The following is a 17,571-nucleotide window of genomic DNA, read 5'->3' on the forward strand; positions in this document are numbered from 1 at the left end:
TCCCTCCCTCCCTTCCTTCCTTCCTTTTTCTTTCTTTTTTTTTTTTTTTTGTTTGAGATGGAGTCTCACTCTGTCGCTCAGGCTGGAGTGCAGTGGTGCAATCTTGGCCCACTGCAACATCCACCTCCCGGGTTCTAGCGATTCTTCTGCCTCAGCCTCCTGAGCAGCTGGGACTACAGATGCATGCCACCTCACCCAGCTAATTTTTGTATTTTTAGTAGAGACGGGGTTTCACCATATTAGCCAGGCTGGTCTTGAACTCCTGACCTCGTGATCCACCCACCTTAGCCTATCAAAGTGCTGGGATTACAGGCGTGAGCCACTGTACCCGGCCCTTCCTTCCCTTTTCTTTTTTTTCCTTTCTTCTTCTTCTTTTTTTTTTTTTTTGTTTTTTGAGACGAAGTCTCGCTCTGTCACCCAGGCTGGAGTGCAGTGGCGCAATCTCGGCTCACTGCAAGCCCCGCCTTCCGGGTTCATGCCATTCTTTTGCCTCAGCCTCCTGAGCAGCTGGACTACAGGTGCCCACAACCACACCTGGCTAATTTTTTGTATTTTTAGTAGAGATGGGGTTTCACCATGTTAGCCAGGATGGTCTCGATCTCCTGACCTCGTGATCCGCCTGCCTCAGCCTCCCAAAGTGCTGGGATTACAGGCGTGAGCCACCGCACCCAGCCCTTCCTTTCTTTTTCTTGTCTTTGTTGAGACAAGGTCTCACTCTGTCACCCAGGCTGGAGTGCACTGGTGCAATCATGCATCATTGCAGCCTTGAACTCCTGGGCCCAAGCAATCCTCCTGCCTTGACCTCCTGAGTAGCTGGGCATATGGGTGGAAGCCACTGGGCCCAGCTGGGAGATTTTAGTTTTGTTCAGTGTGCTAAGAGCTCAACACTTTATTTTAAAAACTTATTTAATTTATTTTTTTGAGACAGGGTCTTGCTCTGTTGCCCAGGCTGGAGTGCACTGGTGCAATCATAGCTAACTATAGCCTTGACATCCAGGCTTAAGTGATCCTCCCACCCCAGCCTCCTGAGTAGCTGGGACCATAGACAAGTACCACTGTGCCCAGCTACTTAAAATTTTTTTTTTTTTTTTACAGATGGGATCTCCCTATGTTGCCCAGGCTGGTCTCTAACTCCTGGATTCAAGCAATCCTCCTGCCTCAGTCTCCCAGAGGGCAAGGATTACAGGGATGACCCACGGTGCCTGGCCAAGTTCAACATTTTGGAAGCTCACTTTGTTGAAAGTCCTGCCGGTGGTCGCGTTAAAAGTGACCTGTAGGTGGGACTGTCATACTTGTGTACAGGTGGGAGCACCTGGTGGCTCTCCTGGGCCTTCTTGGACCGCTGACCTTAGCACCTTCTTTCCTTCTTTCCTTTTTTTTTTTTTTTTTTTTTGAGACGGAGTCTTGCTCTGTCCCCCAGGCTGGAGTGCAGTGGCCGGATCTCAGCTCACTGCAAGCTCCGCCTCCCGGGTTTACGCCGTTCTCCTGCCTCAGCCTCCCGAGTAGCTGGGACTACAGGCGCCCGCCACCTCGCCCGGCTAGTTTTTTGTATTTTTTAGTAGAGACGGGGTTTCACCGGGTTAGCCAGGATGGTCTCGATCTCCTGACCTTGTGATCCGCCTGTCTCGGCCTCCCAAAGTGCTGGGATTACAGGCTTGAGCCACCGCGCCCGGCCCCTTTTTTTGTTTTGATACTAAGTCTCACTCTGTCGCCCAGGCTGGTGTGCAGTGGTGCAATCGCAGCTCACTGCAACCTCTGCCTCCTGGGTTCAAGTGATTCTCCTGCCTCAGCCTCCCAAGTAGCTGGGACTACAGGCGCCTGCCACCATGCCTGGCTAATTTTTTTGTATTTTTAGTAGGGATGGGGTTTCACCATGTTGGTCAGGCTGGTCTCGAACTCCTGACCTCAGGTAAGCCACCCGCCTTGGCCTCCCAAAGTGCTGAGATTACAGGCGTGAGCCACTGTGCCTGGCCAGTTTTTTTTTTGTTTGTTTTTTGAGACACAGTCTTGCTCTATCGCCCAAGCTGGAGTGCAGTGGTGAGATCTCAGCTCACTGCAACCTCTGATTCCTGGATTCAAGTGATTCTCGTGCCTCAGCCTCCTGAGTACCTGGGAGTATAGGCATGCACCACCATGCCCAGCTAATGTTTTGTAATTTTAGTAGAGACAGGATTTTTCTTTTTCTTTCTTTCTTTTTTTTTTTTTGAAACGGAGTTTCTTGTTGTCCAGGCTGGAGTGCAATGACGCGATCTCAGCTCACTGCAACCTTCGCCTTCCAGGTTCAAGCGATTTTCCTGCCTCAGCCTCCCTAGTAGCTGGGATTACAGGAGCCCGCCACCACGCCCAGCTATTTTTTTTTTTTTTTTGTATTTTTAGTAGAGATGGCGTTTCACTATGTTGGTTAGGCTGGTCTTGAACTCCTGACCTCAGGAGATCCACCTGCCTCAGCCTCCCAAAGTGCTGGGATTATAGGCGTGAGCCACCACGCCTTGGCCTGACCCTAGCACTCTCATATTTGGACACACACTTTATTGTAAGGTCTTCACTGCAGGCAATCACACTGATTATTTTTGAAACTATGTGAGTCGAGTGTATCCATTGTCTGAGGTTAATGTTGGGATTTAAAGGAGGCCTAATTAGGTGTTTTTATAAGAAGTGGGTGCTGGCTGGGCATGGTGGCTCATGCCTGTAATCCCAGCACTTTGGGAAGCTGAGGCGGATGGATCATTTGAGGTCAGGAGTTCCAGACCAGCCTGGCCAACATGGTGAAACCCCGTCTCTACTAAAAATACAAAAATTAGCCAGGCGTGGTGTCAGGCGCCTGTAATCCCATCTATTCGGGAGGCTGAGGCAGGAGAATCGCTTGAACCCGGGAGGCAGAGGTGGCAGTGAGCCGAGATCGCATCACTGCACTTCAGCCTGGGTGACAGGAGTGAAACCCTGTCTTGAAAACAACGGGCCGGGCGCGGTGGCTCAAGCCTGTAATCCCAGCACTTTGGGAGGCCGAGACGGGCGGATCATGAGGTCAGGAGATTGAGACCATCCTGGCTAACCCGGTGAAACTCCGTCTCTACTAAAAAATACAAAAAACTAGCCGGGCGAGGTGGCGGGCGCCTGTAGTCCCAGCTACTCGGGAGGCTGAGGCAGGAGAATGGTGTGAACCCGGGAGGCGGAGCTTGCAGTGAGCTGAGATCCGGCCACTGCACTCCAGCCTGGGCGACAGAGCGAGACTCCGTCTCAAAAAAAAAAAAAAAAAAGAAAACAACAAAAAAAGAAGGGGGTGCTGACTGGGATGCACTGAGAGCCCCTGGGGTGCGTTGGGAGAGGACAGAATCCCAGGGAGCAGTGGCGTGGAAGGTTTGAAGCTGACACCCACCACAGACTGGCTGACTGAGAACTGCCAGGGAAGTCAGAGGCAAAACCGGGACCAGTCGGGGGAGGCCCAGATGGGACGAGGGTGGGTTAGGAGCCATCAACTCAAGCCTGAAGAGGATCTGAGCTCACTGGAGACTGAGAGGGGCCCTAGGGTCAGAAGCGGGATTGGGAGGCTAGGAGGTATAGACAGCAATGAGGATCTGGCTGAGAAGGGGAAGAGGGAAAGAGGGAGAGAGGCTGTGGGGTGGAGAAGTGGGGTCAGGGGAGCCTGTGTTTGCTGGTTTTTTTTTTTTTTTTTTTTGGTGGTGGTGGTATTGTTTTTGAGACAGAGTCTTGCTCTGACACCCGGGCTGCAGTGCAGTGGTGTGATTTTGGCTCACTGCAGCCTCCGCCTTCCGGGTTCAAGTGATTCTCCTACCTCAGCTCTGGAGTAGCTAGGATTACAGGTGCCCGCCACCACGCCTGGCTGATTTTTGTGTTTTTTAGTAGAGACGGGATTTCACCGTGTTGGACACGCTCATCTCGAATTCCCAACCTCAGGTGATCCGCCCACCTCAGCCTCCCACAGTGCTGGGATTACAGGCATGAGCCACCGCACCCAGCCAGAGACAAGGATTTCACCATGTTGGCCAGGCTGGTCTCTAACTCCTGACATCAAGTTCAAGTGATCCACCCACCTCAGCCTCCCAAAGTGCTGGAGTACAGGCATGAGCCACCATGCCCGGCCCGTTTCATTTTCAAGACAGGGAGACCAGATGGTTGATGAGAAGAGACAATACAATTGTGGGCAGGTTGGGTGCAGTAGCTCACACCTGTAATCCCAGCACTTTGGGAGGTTGACACGGGAGGATCACCTGAGGTTGGGAGTTCGAGAGCAGCCTGACCAACATGGCAAAACTCTGTCTCTACTAAAACTACAAAAATTAACTGGGCGTGGTGTCGGGTGCCTGTAATCCCAGCTACTCGGGAGGCTGAGACAGGAGAATCACTTGAACCCGGGAGGCGGAGGTTGCAGTGAGCCGAGATCGCGCCATTGCACTCCAGCCTGGGCAACAAGAGCAAAACTCCATCTCAAAAATAATAATAAAAATTTAAAAATAAATAATTGTGGGCAAAGTGGCATCATTCATGGGCCTAGTGGGGCAGGAACAGGGTTGTGAATTACGGGGTCTGTTCTTTATCTAAGCAGGTACTTGGGGAGAGGCTGGGGACAGGCACAGTTGTGTAAGTGGGTGGGGACACAGGAAGTGCATTTTGTCTCTGAAGAGCTTATGGGTGCAGATTGGATGGAAATAATAACATAGAAAACAGTGACAACAACAGTGAACACCTGGCGAGGCGTGGATGGCTCACACCTGCCATCCCAGCAGTTTGGGACGCCAAGGTGGAAGGATCACTTGAGGCCAGGTGTTTGAGACCAGCCTGGGCAACAGAGTGAGACCCCCATCTCTGCCAAAAAAAAAAAAGAAAAAAAAATTAGCCAGGCATGGTGGTGTGCACCTGTGGTCCCAGCCACTCAGGAGGCTGAGGCAGGAGGATCACTTGAGCCCAGGAGTTCGGGGTTACAGTGAGCTGTGATGGTGGCAGCACTCCATCCTGGGTGACAGGTGAAGACCCAAAAAACCCAAACACCAAACTAGCACTTATTCTGTGTGCCAGGCTCCAGCCTATGCTTTTTTTTTTTTTTTTCTGAGACGGAATCTCGCTCTGTCGCCCAGGCTGGAGTGCAGTGGTGCGATCTCAGTTCACTGCAAGCTCCGCCTCCTGAGTTCACAGCATTCTCCTGCCTCAGCCTCCCAAGTAGTTGGGACTACAGGCGTCCGCCACCACGCCCGGGTAATTTTTTGTATTTTTAGTAGAGACAGGGTTTCGCTGTGTTAGCCAGGATGGTCTCGATCTCCTGACCTCGTGATCCGCCCACCTCGGCCTCCCAAAGTGCTGGGATTATAGGCGTGAGCCACCGCGCCCGTTCTGGGTCCATTTTAAAGAAGAGAAAACTACAGAACAGAGAGAGGTTAAGCGTCCTCTTCAAGGACACACAGCAGGAACATAGCAGTGCAGACAGGACCTTGGGGAGGACCCACGGAGCTGTCCGTCCCCAGCCTGGTCTGCATCAGAGATCACCGGGGTTGGTGCTGCGGTCAGATGAGGATGGGGTGGAAGAAGATGGGTCATGTCCACAATATCCCCTTTGGGGGCCAGTCGAGCCTTCAGCCTGCCAGGCCACTCAGGCTGAGCTAAGACCCGAGGCCACTTCCCCTCACTGGGGTCAGCTGTGTCTGGCTAGGCCGGTCAGCCTGCTTGGCTCTCCCGGCTCTGACGACTTGCTTCCTCTTCCTGCCCTTCCCCTCTTCCCTCATCTGGCAGAGTGGCCCTCTTCTCTTCCCATTCTCTCCCTCTCTTTCCTGCCCCAGGCACTCGAGGCCTCCAGACACTCCATGCTCCAACCAACCATAAAAATCAGAGGCTGCTTGCATCAAAGGGAGAGAGGGTTTTGCTCGAGTGAATACGGTATGGGGAGGGCAGTCGAGAATTTTGGCATGTGAGAGATTGGGGTCAAGGCCTGGCTTGACAGTTGACTGACTGTGTGAGGTAGGGAGGTCACTTCTCTTCTCCAAGCCTCAGTTTCCCCTCTTTGCAAATGAATTCGGCCGCACATGGTAGCTCACGCCTGCAATCCCAGCACTTTGGGAGGCTGAGGCAGGCAGATCACTTGAGGTCAGGAGTTCAAGACCAGCCTGGCCAACATGGTGAAACCCCGTCTCTACTAAAAATACAAAAATTAGCCCGGCATGGTGGCGGGTGTCTGTAGTCTTAGCTACCCGGGAGGCTGAGGCAGGGGAATTGCTTGAACCCAGGAGGTGGAGGTTGCAGTGAGCTGAGTTTGCGTCACTGCATTCCAGCCTGGGCAACAGAGTGAGACTCCATCTCAACAACAACCACCACAACGACAAATAACGAAATGGATTCCATAATGACCCTTGTGTGGGGTCTCTGAGAGGAGTACAGGAGCGAACAAAGAGAAAAAATGCACCGAGATGCCTCAGGAAATGTCATCTGTGACCTTGAGAGGATTTAAGGCATCAGTGTTGGACAGAAAGCCTGGTCAATACATACTTGTTGAATGAATGAATGAATGAATGAAGTCCCATTGGGATGAGACTGCCCCCTGCCCTGTCTCCCACGTATCTCTCTCATTCTGTGGCCTCCAAGTCTCCGTGGGTCAAGTCAAAACTGTTTGTTTATAAGTCTCTTCCTTGGGGGTGGGGTTGCAACGAAGAGCTTGTGGTCACAGTTGACCACAAGCTGAATATGACTCAACCTGCTGGAGCTCTTGTGAAAGGCAGTCAGGGGCTTGAGGTGGTTGGGGTAGAAAGGACGGGTAGCTTCTTCCTTCAGCTCTTCAGAGAGGTCTCTCTACCCAAGGCAGAAGGCAGAACTGGGGCAGGTGGGGGCAACTTTCCTGGTGTCACAGAAGGGAGGGGCTGTTTGTGGTGAAGGTGATGGCGCCTATGGGGCTGGAGGATGCGTGCTATGGAGTGAACACACTTCCTGGGCCCCTACTGTGCGTGGAGGTAGGTGGAGACCAGCTTAGGTGGACTATGCTAAGACTATGGTAAGACTATGGAGAGGCGGGAGGGCTTCCTGTAGGCGGCAGGTCTTGCAACATGAACTTTCCAGGCAGCATCAGTGGCGGCTGCAAGAGACATCAGCCAGAGAGGCCGTGGGTGTGTGGCAGACGCCAGGATTCTAGTCCATTTGGAATGGAGGGTCGTGGTCCTGGAAGGATGGGCAGCCCAGGCCATGTGGGGTCAGCACATCTCTTAGGAGGACAGGAGGTTGTGGTCAAGGTGACTGTATTTTTTGGACAGGGTCTTGTTCTGTTGCCCAGGCTGGAATGCAGTGGTCTCATATCACTGCAGCCTCGACCTCCCAGACTCAAGTGATTCTCCTGCCTCAGCCTCCTGAATAGCTGGGACCACAGGTGTGCACCACCATGCCTGGCTAATAATTTTTTTTTTTTTTTTTTGAGATGGAGTCTCACTCTGTTGCTCAGGCTGGAGTGCAGCGGCATGATCTAGGCTTGCTGCAACCTCTGCCTCCCGGGTTCAAGTGATTCTCCTGCCTCAGCCTCCCAAGTAGCTGGGATTACAGGCATGCGCCACCATGCCTGGCTAATTTTTGTATTTTTAGTAGAGACCGGGTTTCATCATGTTGGCCAGGCTGGTCTCGAACTCCTGACCTCAGGTGATCCACCCGTCTCGGCCTCCCAAAGTGCTGGGATTATAGGCGTGAGCCACTGCACCCAGCCACATTTTTTTTTTCTTTGAGATGGAGTCTCGCTCTTGTTGCTCAGGCTGTGAGTGCAGTGGCGTGATCTTGGCTCACTGCAACCTCTGCCTCCTGGGTTCAAGCAATTCTCCTGCCTTAGCCTCCTGAGTAGCTGGGATTATGGGTGCGTGCCACCACACCTGACTAAATTTTTGTGTTTTTAGTAGAGACGGGGTTTCACCATGTTGGCCAGGCTGGTCTTGAACTCCTGACCTCATGATCCACCTGTCTCGGCCTCCCAAAGTGCTGGGATGACAGGCACTGGGATGAGCCACCGCACACAGCCCCCTTTTTTTTTTTTTTTTTTTAAATAGAGACAAAGTCTCACTGTGTTTCTTAGGGTGGTCTCAAACTCCTGACTCCTGATCCTCTTGCCTTGGCCTCCCAAAGTGCTGGAATTACAGGTGCAAGCCGCTGTGCCTGGCCAAGATGGCTATTAATAGTGTGGCCTTGGGAGTCACCGAGTCAAAATCCTCTTTCACTTTAGGTTGTACGGGCAGCTTGCCTAACCTCTCTGCCTCAGTTTCCTCATTTGGAAAATGGGAACATCGAGGGATGCAGATCTCATGGGCTGCTCTGCAGATTCAACGAAGCAAAGGTTGTCCAGTGTAAATGCTAGCCTTCCTCACTGTCCCCATCAACGGTGGCCTTGAGCTGGCCAGGAGGAAGGGCTGGAGGAGGGAGCTTTTGCAATTCACCCCGTGGGCTCCAGGCTGTCTGCTTTCTGGGCGTGATGAGCAAGAGCTCTAGATCGAAGACAGCAACCAAACAGCCACTTCCTTCCTCGCCCAGGTCCTGCGAGCTGTGGTTGCTGGGAGGAGAGCGAAGCCTCCGTAGCTGCTTCTGGAGCCAGCTCTCAGCTCCCAGACCCTGCCCTGGTGCCTGGGTATGGCCTTGGAGCCTTGCCCCCAGCTCAGTGGAGCTCTGGGGCCACACCCTGCATCCATGCACTGTGCAAACAACATTCTCACCTCCAAAGTCTCCATCCCTTGGGGAAGCCGGGGGGCTGGACTCTGTTTCGTTATGTTTCTTTTCTTTTCTTTTTCTTTCTTTTCTTTTCTTTTCTTTCTTTTCTTTTCTTTCTTTCTTCTTTCTTCCTTTCTTTCTTCCTTTCTTCCTTCCTTTCCCTTCCTTCCTTCCTCCCTCCCTCTCTCTCTCTCTTTCCTTCTCTCTTTCTCTCTCTCTCTCTTTCTCTCTCTCTCTTTCTCTCTCTCTCTTTCTCTCTCTCTCTCTTTCTCTCTCTCTTTCTCTCTTTCTCTCTTTCTCTCTTTCTCTCTTCTTTCTCTCTTTCTCTCTTTCTCTCTTTCTCTCTTTCTTTCTTTCTTTGATGGACTCTCACTCTATTGCCCAGGCTGGCGTGCAGTGGCATGATCTTGGTAACTTCCACCTCCCGGGTTCAAGCGATTCTCCTGCCTCAGCCTCCTGAGTAGCTGGGACTACAGGAGCCCGCAATCATGCCCGGCTAATTTTTTTTTTTTTTTTGTATTTTTAGTAGAGACGGGGTTTTAATGTGTTAGCCACGATGGTTTTGATCTCCGGACCTCATGATCCACACACCTCGGCCTCCCAAAGTGTTGGGATTACAGGCATGAGCCACTGTGGCCGGCCTCTGTATGTGGGGACCCTTGTCTTTCTGGAGCTGGGCTCTTTGTCTCATCGCTGGAGATTGCTGACAGTCGGTGGCTACCGCCTCAAACATCTCCACGCATTAGCTGGAGCTGGGGTACCCTGGTCTTGCCCCTACTGCTTTTTGGGGAAGATCCTCTGGGATGTGGTCCCCAGCCCCCAAGACAGAAACCTGCCTGTGTCTGATTCATTGCTATGTTCACTCTTTGCGTCTAATCAATTACAGGCATTTTTTAAAATTCCCTCTGAGACAGAGTCTCGCTCTGGTGCCCATGCTGGAGTGTAGTGGTGTGATCTCAGCTCACTGCAACCTCTGCCTCTTGGGTTCAAGCAATTCTGCTGCCTCAGCCTCCTGAGTAGCTGGGATTACAGGCACATGCCACCCCGCCTGGCTAGTTTTTGTGTTTTTAGTAGAGATGGGGTTTCACCATGTTGGCCAGACTGGTCTCGAACTCTTGGCCTCAAGTGATCCACCTGCCTCGGCCTCCCAAAGTGCTGGGATTACAGGTGTGAGCCACTGTGACCGTGCCCAATTAGAGGTCTTACTGATTCTTCCTCCTAAATTCCTTTTGACTCCCAGCCTTTCCTGTCCATCCTCATGGCCGCTGATTCTGGACCCAGCAGCCACTTCACTGGTCTCCCTGTTTTGTGACTGTATCTTATTTATTTGTTTAGAAATAACAAGTCTGTCTTTGTTGCTCAGGCTGGAGTGCAGTGGTGCCATCACAGCTTGCTGCAGTCTGGAACTCCTGGGCTCAAGTGATCCTCCCACCTCAGCTTCCGAAGTAGCTGGTACTACAAGTCCATGCCACCATGTCTGGCTAATTTTTAAATGCTTTGTACAGACGGGGTCTTGCTATGTCTACCAGGCTGGTCTCAAACTCCTGGCCTCAAGTGATCCTCCCACCTCCATCTTCCAAACTGCTGGGATTACAGGCATGAGCCATTGTTCCTGGCCTGGTGACTGTACCTTAAAAACAACCACTATTACCCTCACATCGCCACCATCACCAACCAAAGGCAATCAGTGGACGTCTCCACTCTCTCTCCTACCCTTCTCAAAGACAAACAGAAACTGCGGATAACTCCAATACCACCATGACTAGCCAATGTCAGACAGGGACCATGAGTAATTCCACCATCTGCCTTCCTTATAATCTCCCACAATCACCACCACCAACACCAAGCTGTAATAACCAACCACCAGCCAGATGCGGTGGCTCATGCCTGTAATTCCAGCACTTTGGGAGGCCGAGGAGGGTGGATCGCCTGAGGTCGGGAGTTTGAGACCAGCCTGACCAACATGGAGAAACCCCGTCTCTACTAAAAATACAAAATTAGCCAGGCATGGTGGCACATGCCTGTAATCCTAGCTACTAGGGAAGCTGAGGCAAGAGAATTACTTGAACCTGGGAGGCGGAGGTTGCGGTGAGCCGAGATCGCGCCACTGCACTCCAGCCTGGGCAACAAGAGCAAAACTCTGTCTCAGAAAAAAAAAAAAAAAAAAAAAAAAAAACCAAACCAACCACTGTCTAGTCATCGGCACGGTGGCTCACACCTGTAATCTCACACTTTGGGAGGCCAAGGCAGGTGGATCACTTGAGGTTAGGAGTTGGGGACCAGCCTGGCCAACATGGCGAAACCGCGTCTCCACTAAAAGCACAAAAATTAGCCAGGTGTGGTGGTGGAAGGTGTTTGTAATCCCAGCTACTCAGGAGGCTGAGGCATAAGAATTGCTTGAACCCAGGAGGCGGAGGTTACTGTGAACTGAGATTGCACCACTGCACTCCAGCTGGGTTGATAGAGCGAGACTCTGTCTCAGAAACAAAACAAACAAAAATACTAGCCATCAGCAACCACACATAACCAACTACCATTAGCAACCCCAGAAAACAGCAGTCACCAGTCCTATCCTGTTCAAAAACCAACATTGAACCAGCACCACTATTGCTCATCATCTTACCAGAAACCAACAATAAACTACCAGCAGCAAATGAACGCTACTACCAACACCCCTCCTCTACAAATAACAGCAACCACCGATGGCCATCGTTCCACTGGTCACCAAGCATCTCCGGCACTTCCAGCTGAAAACAATCCACCACCAACGAACATTAAACACCAACCGCCACCACCACCAGCCCACCCATAAGAGCCATTATCACCACGAACCTGCAACAAGAAACTGCCACAACCACCACCACAACCAATGATACCAACAACCCAGCAATGACCACTCACAGCAACAGCAACTCCTCCCCAATTACCACGATGGTCACCTCCATCCATCCCCATTGCTAAATCCAGAAAAGAATGACATCCCAGCTAATGGCAGCTACCATGGATCAAGTGCCTGTTATGTGCTCTGTAAAGCAACGGTCCCCAACATTTTTGGCACCAGAGACCGGTTTAATGGAAGACAATTTTCTGTGGACGGTGGAGTGGGGCGTTAGATTTTCTTTTCTTTCTCTCTTTCTTTCCTTCCCTTTCTTTCTTTCTTTCCTTCCTTCCCTCCCTCCCTCCCTCCCTCCCTCCCTCCCTCCCTCCCTCCCTCCCTCCCTCCTTCCTTCCTTCCTTCCTTCCTTCCTTCCTTCCTTCCTTCCTTCCTTCCTTCCTTCCTTCCCTCCTTCCTTCCTTCCCTCCCTCCCTCCCTCCCTCTCTCTCTTTCCTTTCTTTCTTCTTTCTTTTTTTTGCAATGGAGCCTTGCTCTGTGGCCCAGGCTGGAGTGCAGTGGTACGATCTCACCTCATTGCAACCTCGCCTCCTGGGTTCAAGTGATTCTCCTGTCTCAGCTTCCTGGGTAGCTGGGGTTACAGGCACGCGCCACTACAACTGGCTAATTTTTGTATTTTTAGTAGAGACGGGGTTTTGCCATGTTGGCCAGGTTGGTTTTGAACTCCTCACCTCAGGTGATCCGCCCGCCTTGACCTCCCAAAGTGTTGAGATTACAGGCGTGAGCCACCGCGCCCTGCCAAGGGCATTAGATTTTCTTTTCTTTCTTTCTTTCTTTTTTTTTTTTTTTTGAGAGGGAGTCTCGCTGTGTCGCCCAGGCTGGAGTGCAATGGCACGATCTAGGCTCGCTACAACCTCCGCCTCCAGGGTTCAAGCGATTCTCCTGCCTCAGCCTCCTGAGTAGCTGGGATTGCAGGCATGTGCCACCACACCCAGCTACTTTTTGTTTTTGTTTTGTTTTGTTTTGTTTTGAGACAGACTGTCGCTCTGTTGCCCAGGCTGGAGTGCAGTGGCGCCATGTAAGCTCCAGCTCCTGGGTTCACGCCATTCTCCTGCCTCAGCCTCCGGAGTAGCTGGGACTACAGGCGCCAGCCACCACGCCAGGATAATTTTTTTTTTTTGTATTTTTTTTTTTAATAGAGACGGGGTTTCACCGTGTTAGCCAGGATGGTCTCGGTCTTTTGACCTCGCGATCCACCCACCTCGGCCTCCCAAAGCGCTGGGATTACAGGCGTGAACCACCGCGCCTGGCCAATTTTTGTACTTTTAGTAGAGATGGGGTCTCACCATTCTGGCCACGATGGTTTCGATCTCTTGACCTCGTGATCCGCCCACCTCAGCCTCCCAAAGTGCTAGGATTACAGGCATGAGCCACTGCGCCCGGATGGGTATTAGATTTTCATAAGGAGCCTGCAACCTGGATCCCTCATGTGTGCAGTTCACAATAGGGTTTGTGATCCTATGAGATTCTAATGGAGCCCCTGAGAATCTGAGAGGAGGTGGAGCTCAGGCTCGTTCACCTGCCACTCATCTCCTGCTCTGCGGCCCCGGTTGCTAACAGACCGTGGACCGATAGCGATCCACAGCCCGGGGGTTGAGAACCGCTGTTGTAAAGGACTTCAGAAATATGGTTTCATTGAATCCTTCAGCGATCTTCCTGGCAGTCACCACTCCTCCAGGAAGATCTCAGCATCCCCAGACAGAGCTGGGTGTCATTTTTTTTCTCTTCTATCATCCTCTGCGATATGGTTGGCCCCTCCCAGACCTTGTCTGCCAAGCCAATTGTTGACTAAGCATTTTCAGAGGGCTTCCTTGAGGAGGGGTGGGGTTGCTTTCAAGTAGCAAATCACTTCCTGTGTTCTTTTGGTGAAAGCCCTGCCCATCCCAGGACCTGAGCCTCCCTGGCTTGCTTCTTGTCCGGGAAGAATTCTCACCCCAACAATCTCAGGGCTCCAGCTGATGGTTTGGGTGTGAATTCCGGGATGCCCAATTTCTCATGGGCTTTCCTTTCTTTTTTTTTTTTTTTTTTTTTGAGACGGAGTCTGCTCTGTTACCCAGGCTGGAGTGCAGCGGCGGGATCTTGGCTCACTGCACCCTCCGCCTCCTGGGTTCAAGTTATCCTCTTGCCTCAGCCTCCTAAGTAGCTGGGATTACAGGAGTGTGCCACCGCGCCCGGTTAATTTTTTTGTATTTTTTAGTAGAGACGAGGTTTCGCCATGTTGGCCAGGCTGGTCTTGAACACCTGACCTCAAGTGATCTACCCGCCTCAGCCTCCTAAAATGCTGGGATTACAGGCATGAGCCACCATGCCTGGCCCTCTCTGGCTTCCTGAAAGAAGGTGTCGTCTCTCAGACTAATACCACCTCTGCCTCTTGCCCTCTGTTCCTGACTCCACCCTGGTAAGCTACACCTGCCAAGAATCCTGCAGTGGCCGCTGTCCCAGCCACATGCTCTCATTCTCATTGACAGAATGACGAGAAATGAAAGCTGAAGTGGTCTGCACAGCCGAGAGCTGTGGGGTGGGGTTTACAGCCAGCCCTGGCCACCTCTTACTTTGTGTCTTATGGTGCTGCGATGCTGCTAGTAACAGCCCCGTGATCACGACAGTCTCCCCATTGCCGCCATCAACAGACCTCAGGCTTGACAGGCAGCAACACGTCAGGCTGCCATCCTCGTCTTGGGATGAGGGATGGCCACCAAAGGGTGGCATGGACGTATTCAGCCTCTCCTGCCTCTGCTGCAGCCACATCACCCGTCACCGGCACAGGGAGGGCGTCAATTCACCCCATCGTCTGTTAGACACCGCTTCTCATCTCAGCTGAGGACTCCGTGGCAGAACCCACAGACCCTGAGGATGTTACAACTAAAAGACCCCTGAAGAGGAACTTCCCCATCTAGACGGACTTCCAAATATGACATCTGTGGGAACCGGGGCCAAGAGAGGGGAAGTGACTGGCCCAAGGCTACACAGGGAGATGAGGGACTGAGCTGGACTGGGAAAGGGCTACCTTAATTTGCAAGCAAAGGAGGGTATGTCCTTGTCCCTGCAGACTGTGATTCTCCCTGGGCCACCTGCTGTCTTCCAGGTCCTGCCCTATCCTTGGATCTCCGTCTACCACACTGGCATCCCCACCACCTACAGAAGGGAGCTTGCTCCCTGGTAAAGGATGCTGGAGGCAGCTGAGCTGCACTGAGAGACACCCCCACCGCCACAAAAGTCCACCATGCCCCTCCCCTCACCCCAATTTCTGATGGTCATTTTCAGGACACCTCCACCTGACACCTGGCTGGTGTCCCTCATCTTTTGCACTTCCAGATCCCACTCTTGAAGGACTTACCATGGTGGGGGCTGGTGTCTGGGCTCCTGGAGGCACCTGAATGGGTCGTGATGGAGGTGCAGGTTCAGGGGGCTCTTGGGGGTGGCTTGGGCATGGCCCTGCTTCTACCCCTTCACCGGACTCCTGGCTTTAGTTCCTCTTACAACAGCCCCTTCTCACTTCCTTTGGCGGGAGGGGCCGAGGCCATGGGGGAGGGAAGCTGGGTGTGGAGGGGGGCGGGGAGCTGGCTGTTTGGGGCCCTGAGCCTGAAGGGAGGGGTCAGAGCTTGATGGCAGCCACTACTGGACCTCAGAGGTCCCTTTTCCAACTCCTTGGGGACAAGGCTGCTGCAGGAACATTTGGGTCAGCTGGCTGCAGGACTGACCACCTCTTTTCAGGGTAATTCAGGAAGAATTTGAGCTTCCTGGGTCTCTTTTTAAAACCAAGGAAGGGGCCCAGGGGTGGTGACTCACGCCTGTAATCCCAGTACTTTGGGAGGCCAAGGCTGGAGGACCGCCTGAGTCCAGGAGTTCGAGAGCAGCCTGGGCAATATAGCAAGACCCCATCTCTACAAAAAATGAAATGAAAAAAAAATTAGTTGGGCATGGTGGCATGAGCCTGCAGTCCCAGTTACTCGGGAGGCCGAGGTGGGAGGATCGCTTGAACCTGGTAGGTAGAGGCCTCAATGAGCCGTGATTGCACCACTGCACTCCAGCCTGGGCAAAAGAGTGAGACCTTGTCTCTAAAAACAACCAGAAAACACAAAAAAACAAAAACACGGAAGGGTGCCTACTTCAGCTGTGTCTGCTCTGGGCATCCCTGGGCAACCTCCCTCATTATTATTATTATTTTGAGATGGAGTCTAGCTCTGTCGCCCAGGCTAGATTGCAGTGGTACAATCTCAGCTCACATCAATCTCCGCTTCCTGGGTTCAAGCGATTCTCCTGCTTCAGCCTCCCGAGTAGCTGGTGTTACAGGCACCCACCACCACGCCAGGCTAATTTTTGTATTTTCAGTAGAGAGGGGGTTCTGCCATGTTGGCCAGGTTGGTCTTGAACTGACCTCACAGGTGATCCTCCCAACTCACCTTCCCAAAGTGCTGGGATTACAGGCGTGAGCCACCGCACACAGCCCAACCTCCCTCTTTAGATGACCCTCAGAAGTCACACGTGTTTATGTACAGAAGTGGAGGTACTAGGAAGCAGCTGCATCTGGAAGGCCTCTGACTTTGGACGGCACATCTAGATTTAATAGCCTCCTGCTTGCCCACTTCCTGGGTGACTTAGTCACTCCCTTTTCTCATTGTAAAATGGGAACGTGGGTTCCCCACAGCAGAGCCTGGCCCATGTACGTGTCAGCCCATGAGCTGGTCTTTGGGACACCAGCCTGAGGCTCCTCTTGACATGTGAGGAAATGGCAGTTCTAAGAGGCTGTTACTTCCCCACACCACCCAGCAGGGAGGTGGCCGAGGCAGGACCCAACCCTGGGAGGCCCTCGGGGGGGGATCCATGTTCAGATCCATCTTTGGTCCAGGGCGATAAACCCGCATCCTCCTTGAAGATGTTAAGATGCAGCGCCCCTAGTGGCCACAGCTGGGAAGGAGCCCGTCTCTGCTGGAATCTCCTGAGCAAGTTTGCAGAATTGATGGGCTTGGTGCATGCAATTCTCAGCAATGTCTCCAGGCACTCAGGAGTGAATATGAATGGGTAGGAGGACCCCACTTTGTTGGGGGCCATCAGGGGAGGCTTCTAGGAAGAGGCAACGTTTGTGCTGACACCGATGAATAAGCTGGAGGTGAAGAGGGGCAAGAGCGTGCACCTGGCCATGCTAACCGCTCAAGCAAAGGCCCAGAGATGAGAAAACCATAGGACAACTTAGGAACTTCAGGGAGGCTGTGTGGCTGGAGCATGCGGAGTGACGGGGAGTGTGATGGCCAGGGTGGCAGATGCTAGGCTGTGTGGTTTTAAGAGCCTCTGTGAGGGCCAGGCATGGTGGCTGATGCCTGTAATCCCAGCACTTTGGGAGGCTGAGGTGGGAGGATCGCTTGAGCCTAGGAGTTCCAGACCAGCCTGGGCAACGTAGCGAGACCTCGTCTCTACAAAAAATTAAAACATCAGCTGGGTGTGGTGGTGCACCTATAATCTCAGTTACTTGGCAGGGTGAGGCAGAAGAATCGTTTAAGCCCAGGAGTTCAAGGCTGCAGTGAGCTGAGATCATGACACTGAACTCCAGCCTGGGCTACAGAGTGAGATCCTGTCAAAAAAGAAAAAAAAAAAAAAAAAAAAAAAAAAAGAAAAGAAAAAAGAAAAAAGAAAAGCTTCCATGAGAAGCTGTTGTACTTTTCTCCTATAATCCCCGGGTTCCTGTTTGCATTGTTAAAGCTCCCCTTCTGGCTGGGCATGGTGGCTCATGCCTGTAATCCCAGGAGGGGATTTGGGAGGTTGAGGTGGGAGGATTGCTTGAGCCCAGGAGTTCCAGACCAGCTTGGGCAACATAGCGAGACCTTGTCTCTACAAAAATTTAAAAATCAGCTGGGTGTGGTGGTGCACGCCTGTAGCTCCAGCTATTCAGGAGGTGGAGGTGGGAGGATTGTTTGAGCCCAGGAGATCAAGGCTGCAGTGAGCTATGATAGGCATAGCTGGGCGACAGGGATCCTGTCTCACAAAAAAAAAAAAAAAAAAAAAAAAGT

The 17,571-nt window shown here is 52.2% G+C and overlaps 1 protein-coding gene across 1 annotated transcript in view; it reads right to left on the reverse strand.

Moving 5' to 3' along the window:
- LOC105482094 (myosin IF) overlaps positions 1 to 15,037 on the reverse strand; it is a 59,967-nt gene extending 44,930 nt beyond the window's left edge. Inside the window, exon 1 of the mRNA XM_071088017.1 lies at positions 14,904 to 15,037. Within this exon, the coding sequence (XP_070944118.1) occupies positions 14,904 to 14,906 (3 nt within the window). The 5' untranslated portion in view covers positions 14,907 to 15,037. The remainder of the gene's footprint in view (positions 1 to 14,903) is intronic.
- Positions 15,038 to 17,571: the final 2,534 nt, after the last annotated feature.

The sequence above is a fragment of the Macaca nemestrina genome, chromosome 20 (assembly GCF_043159975.1).
Source record: "Macaca nemestrina isolate mMacNem1 chromosome 20, mMacNem.hap1, whole genome shotgun sequence".
Lineage (NCBI taxonomy): Eukaryota > Metazoa > Chordata > Mammalia > Primates > Cercopithecidae > Macaca > Macaca nemestrina.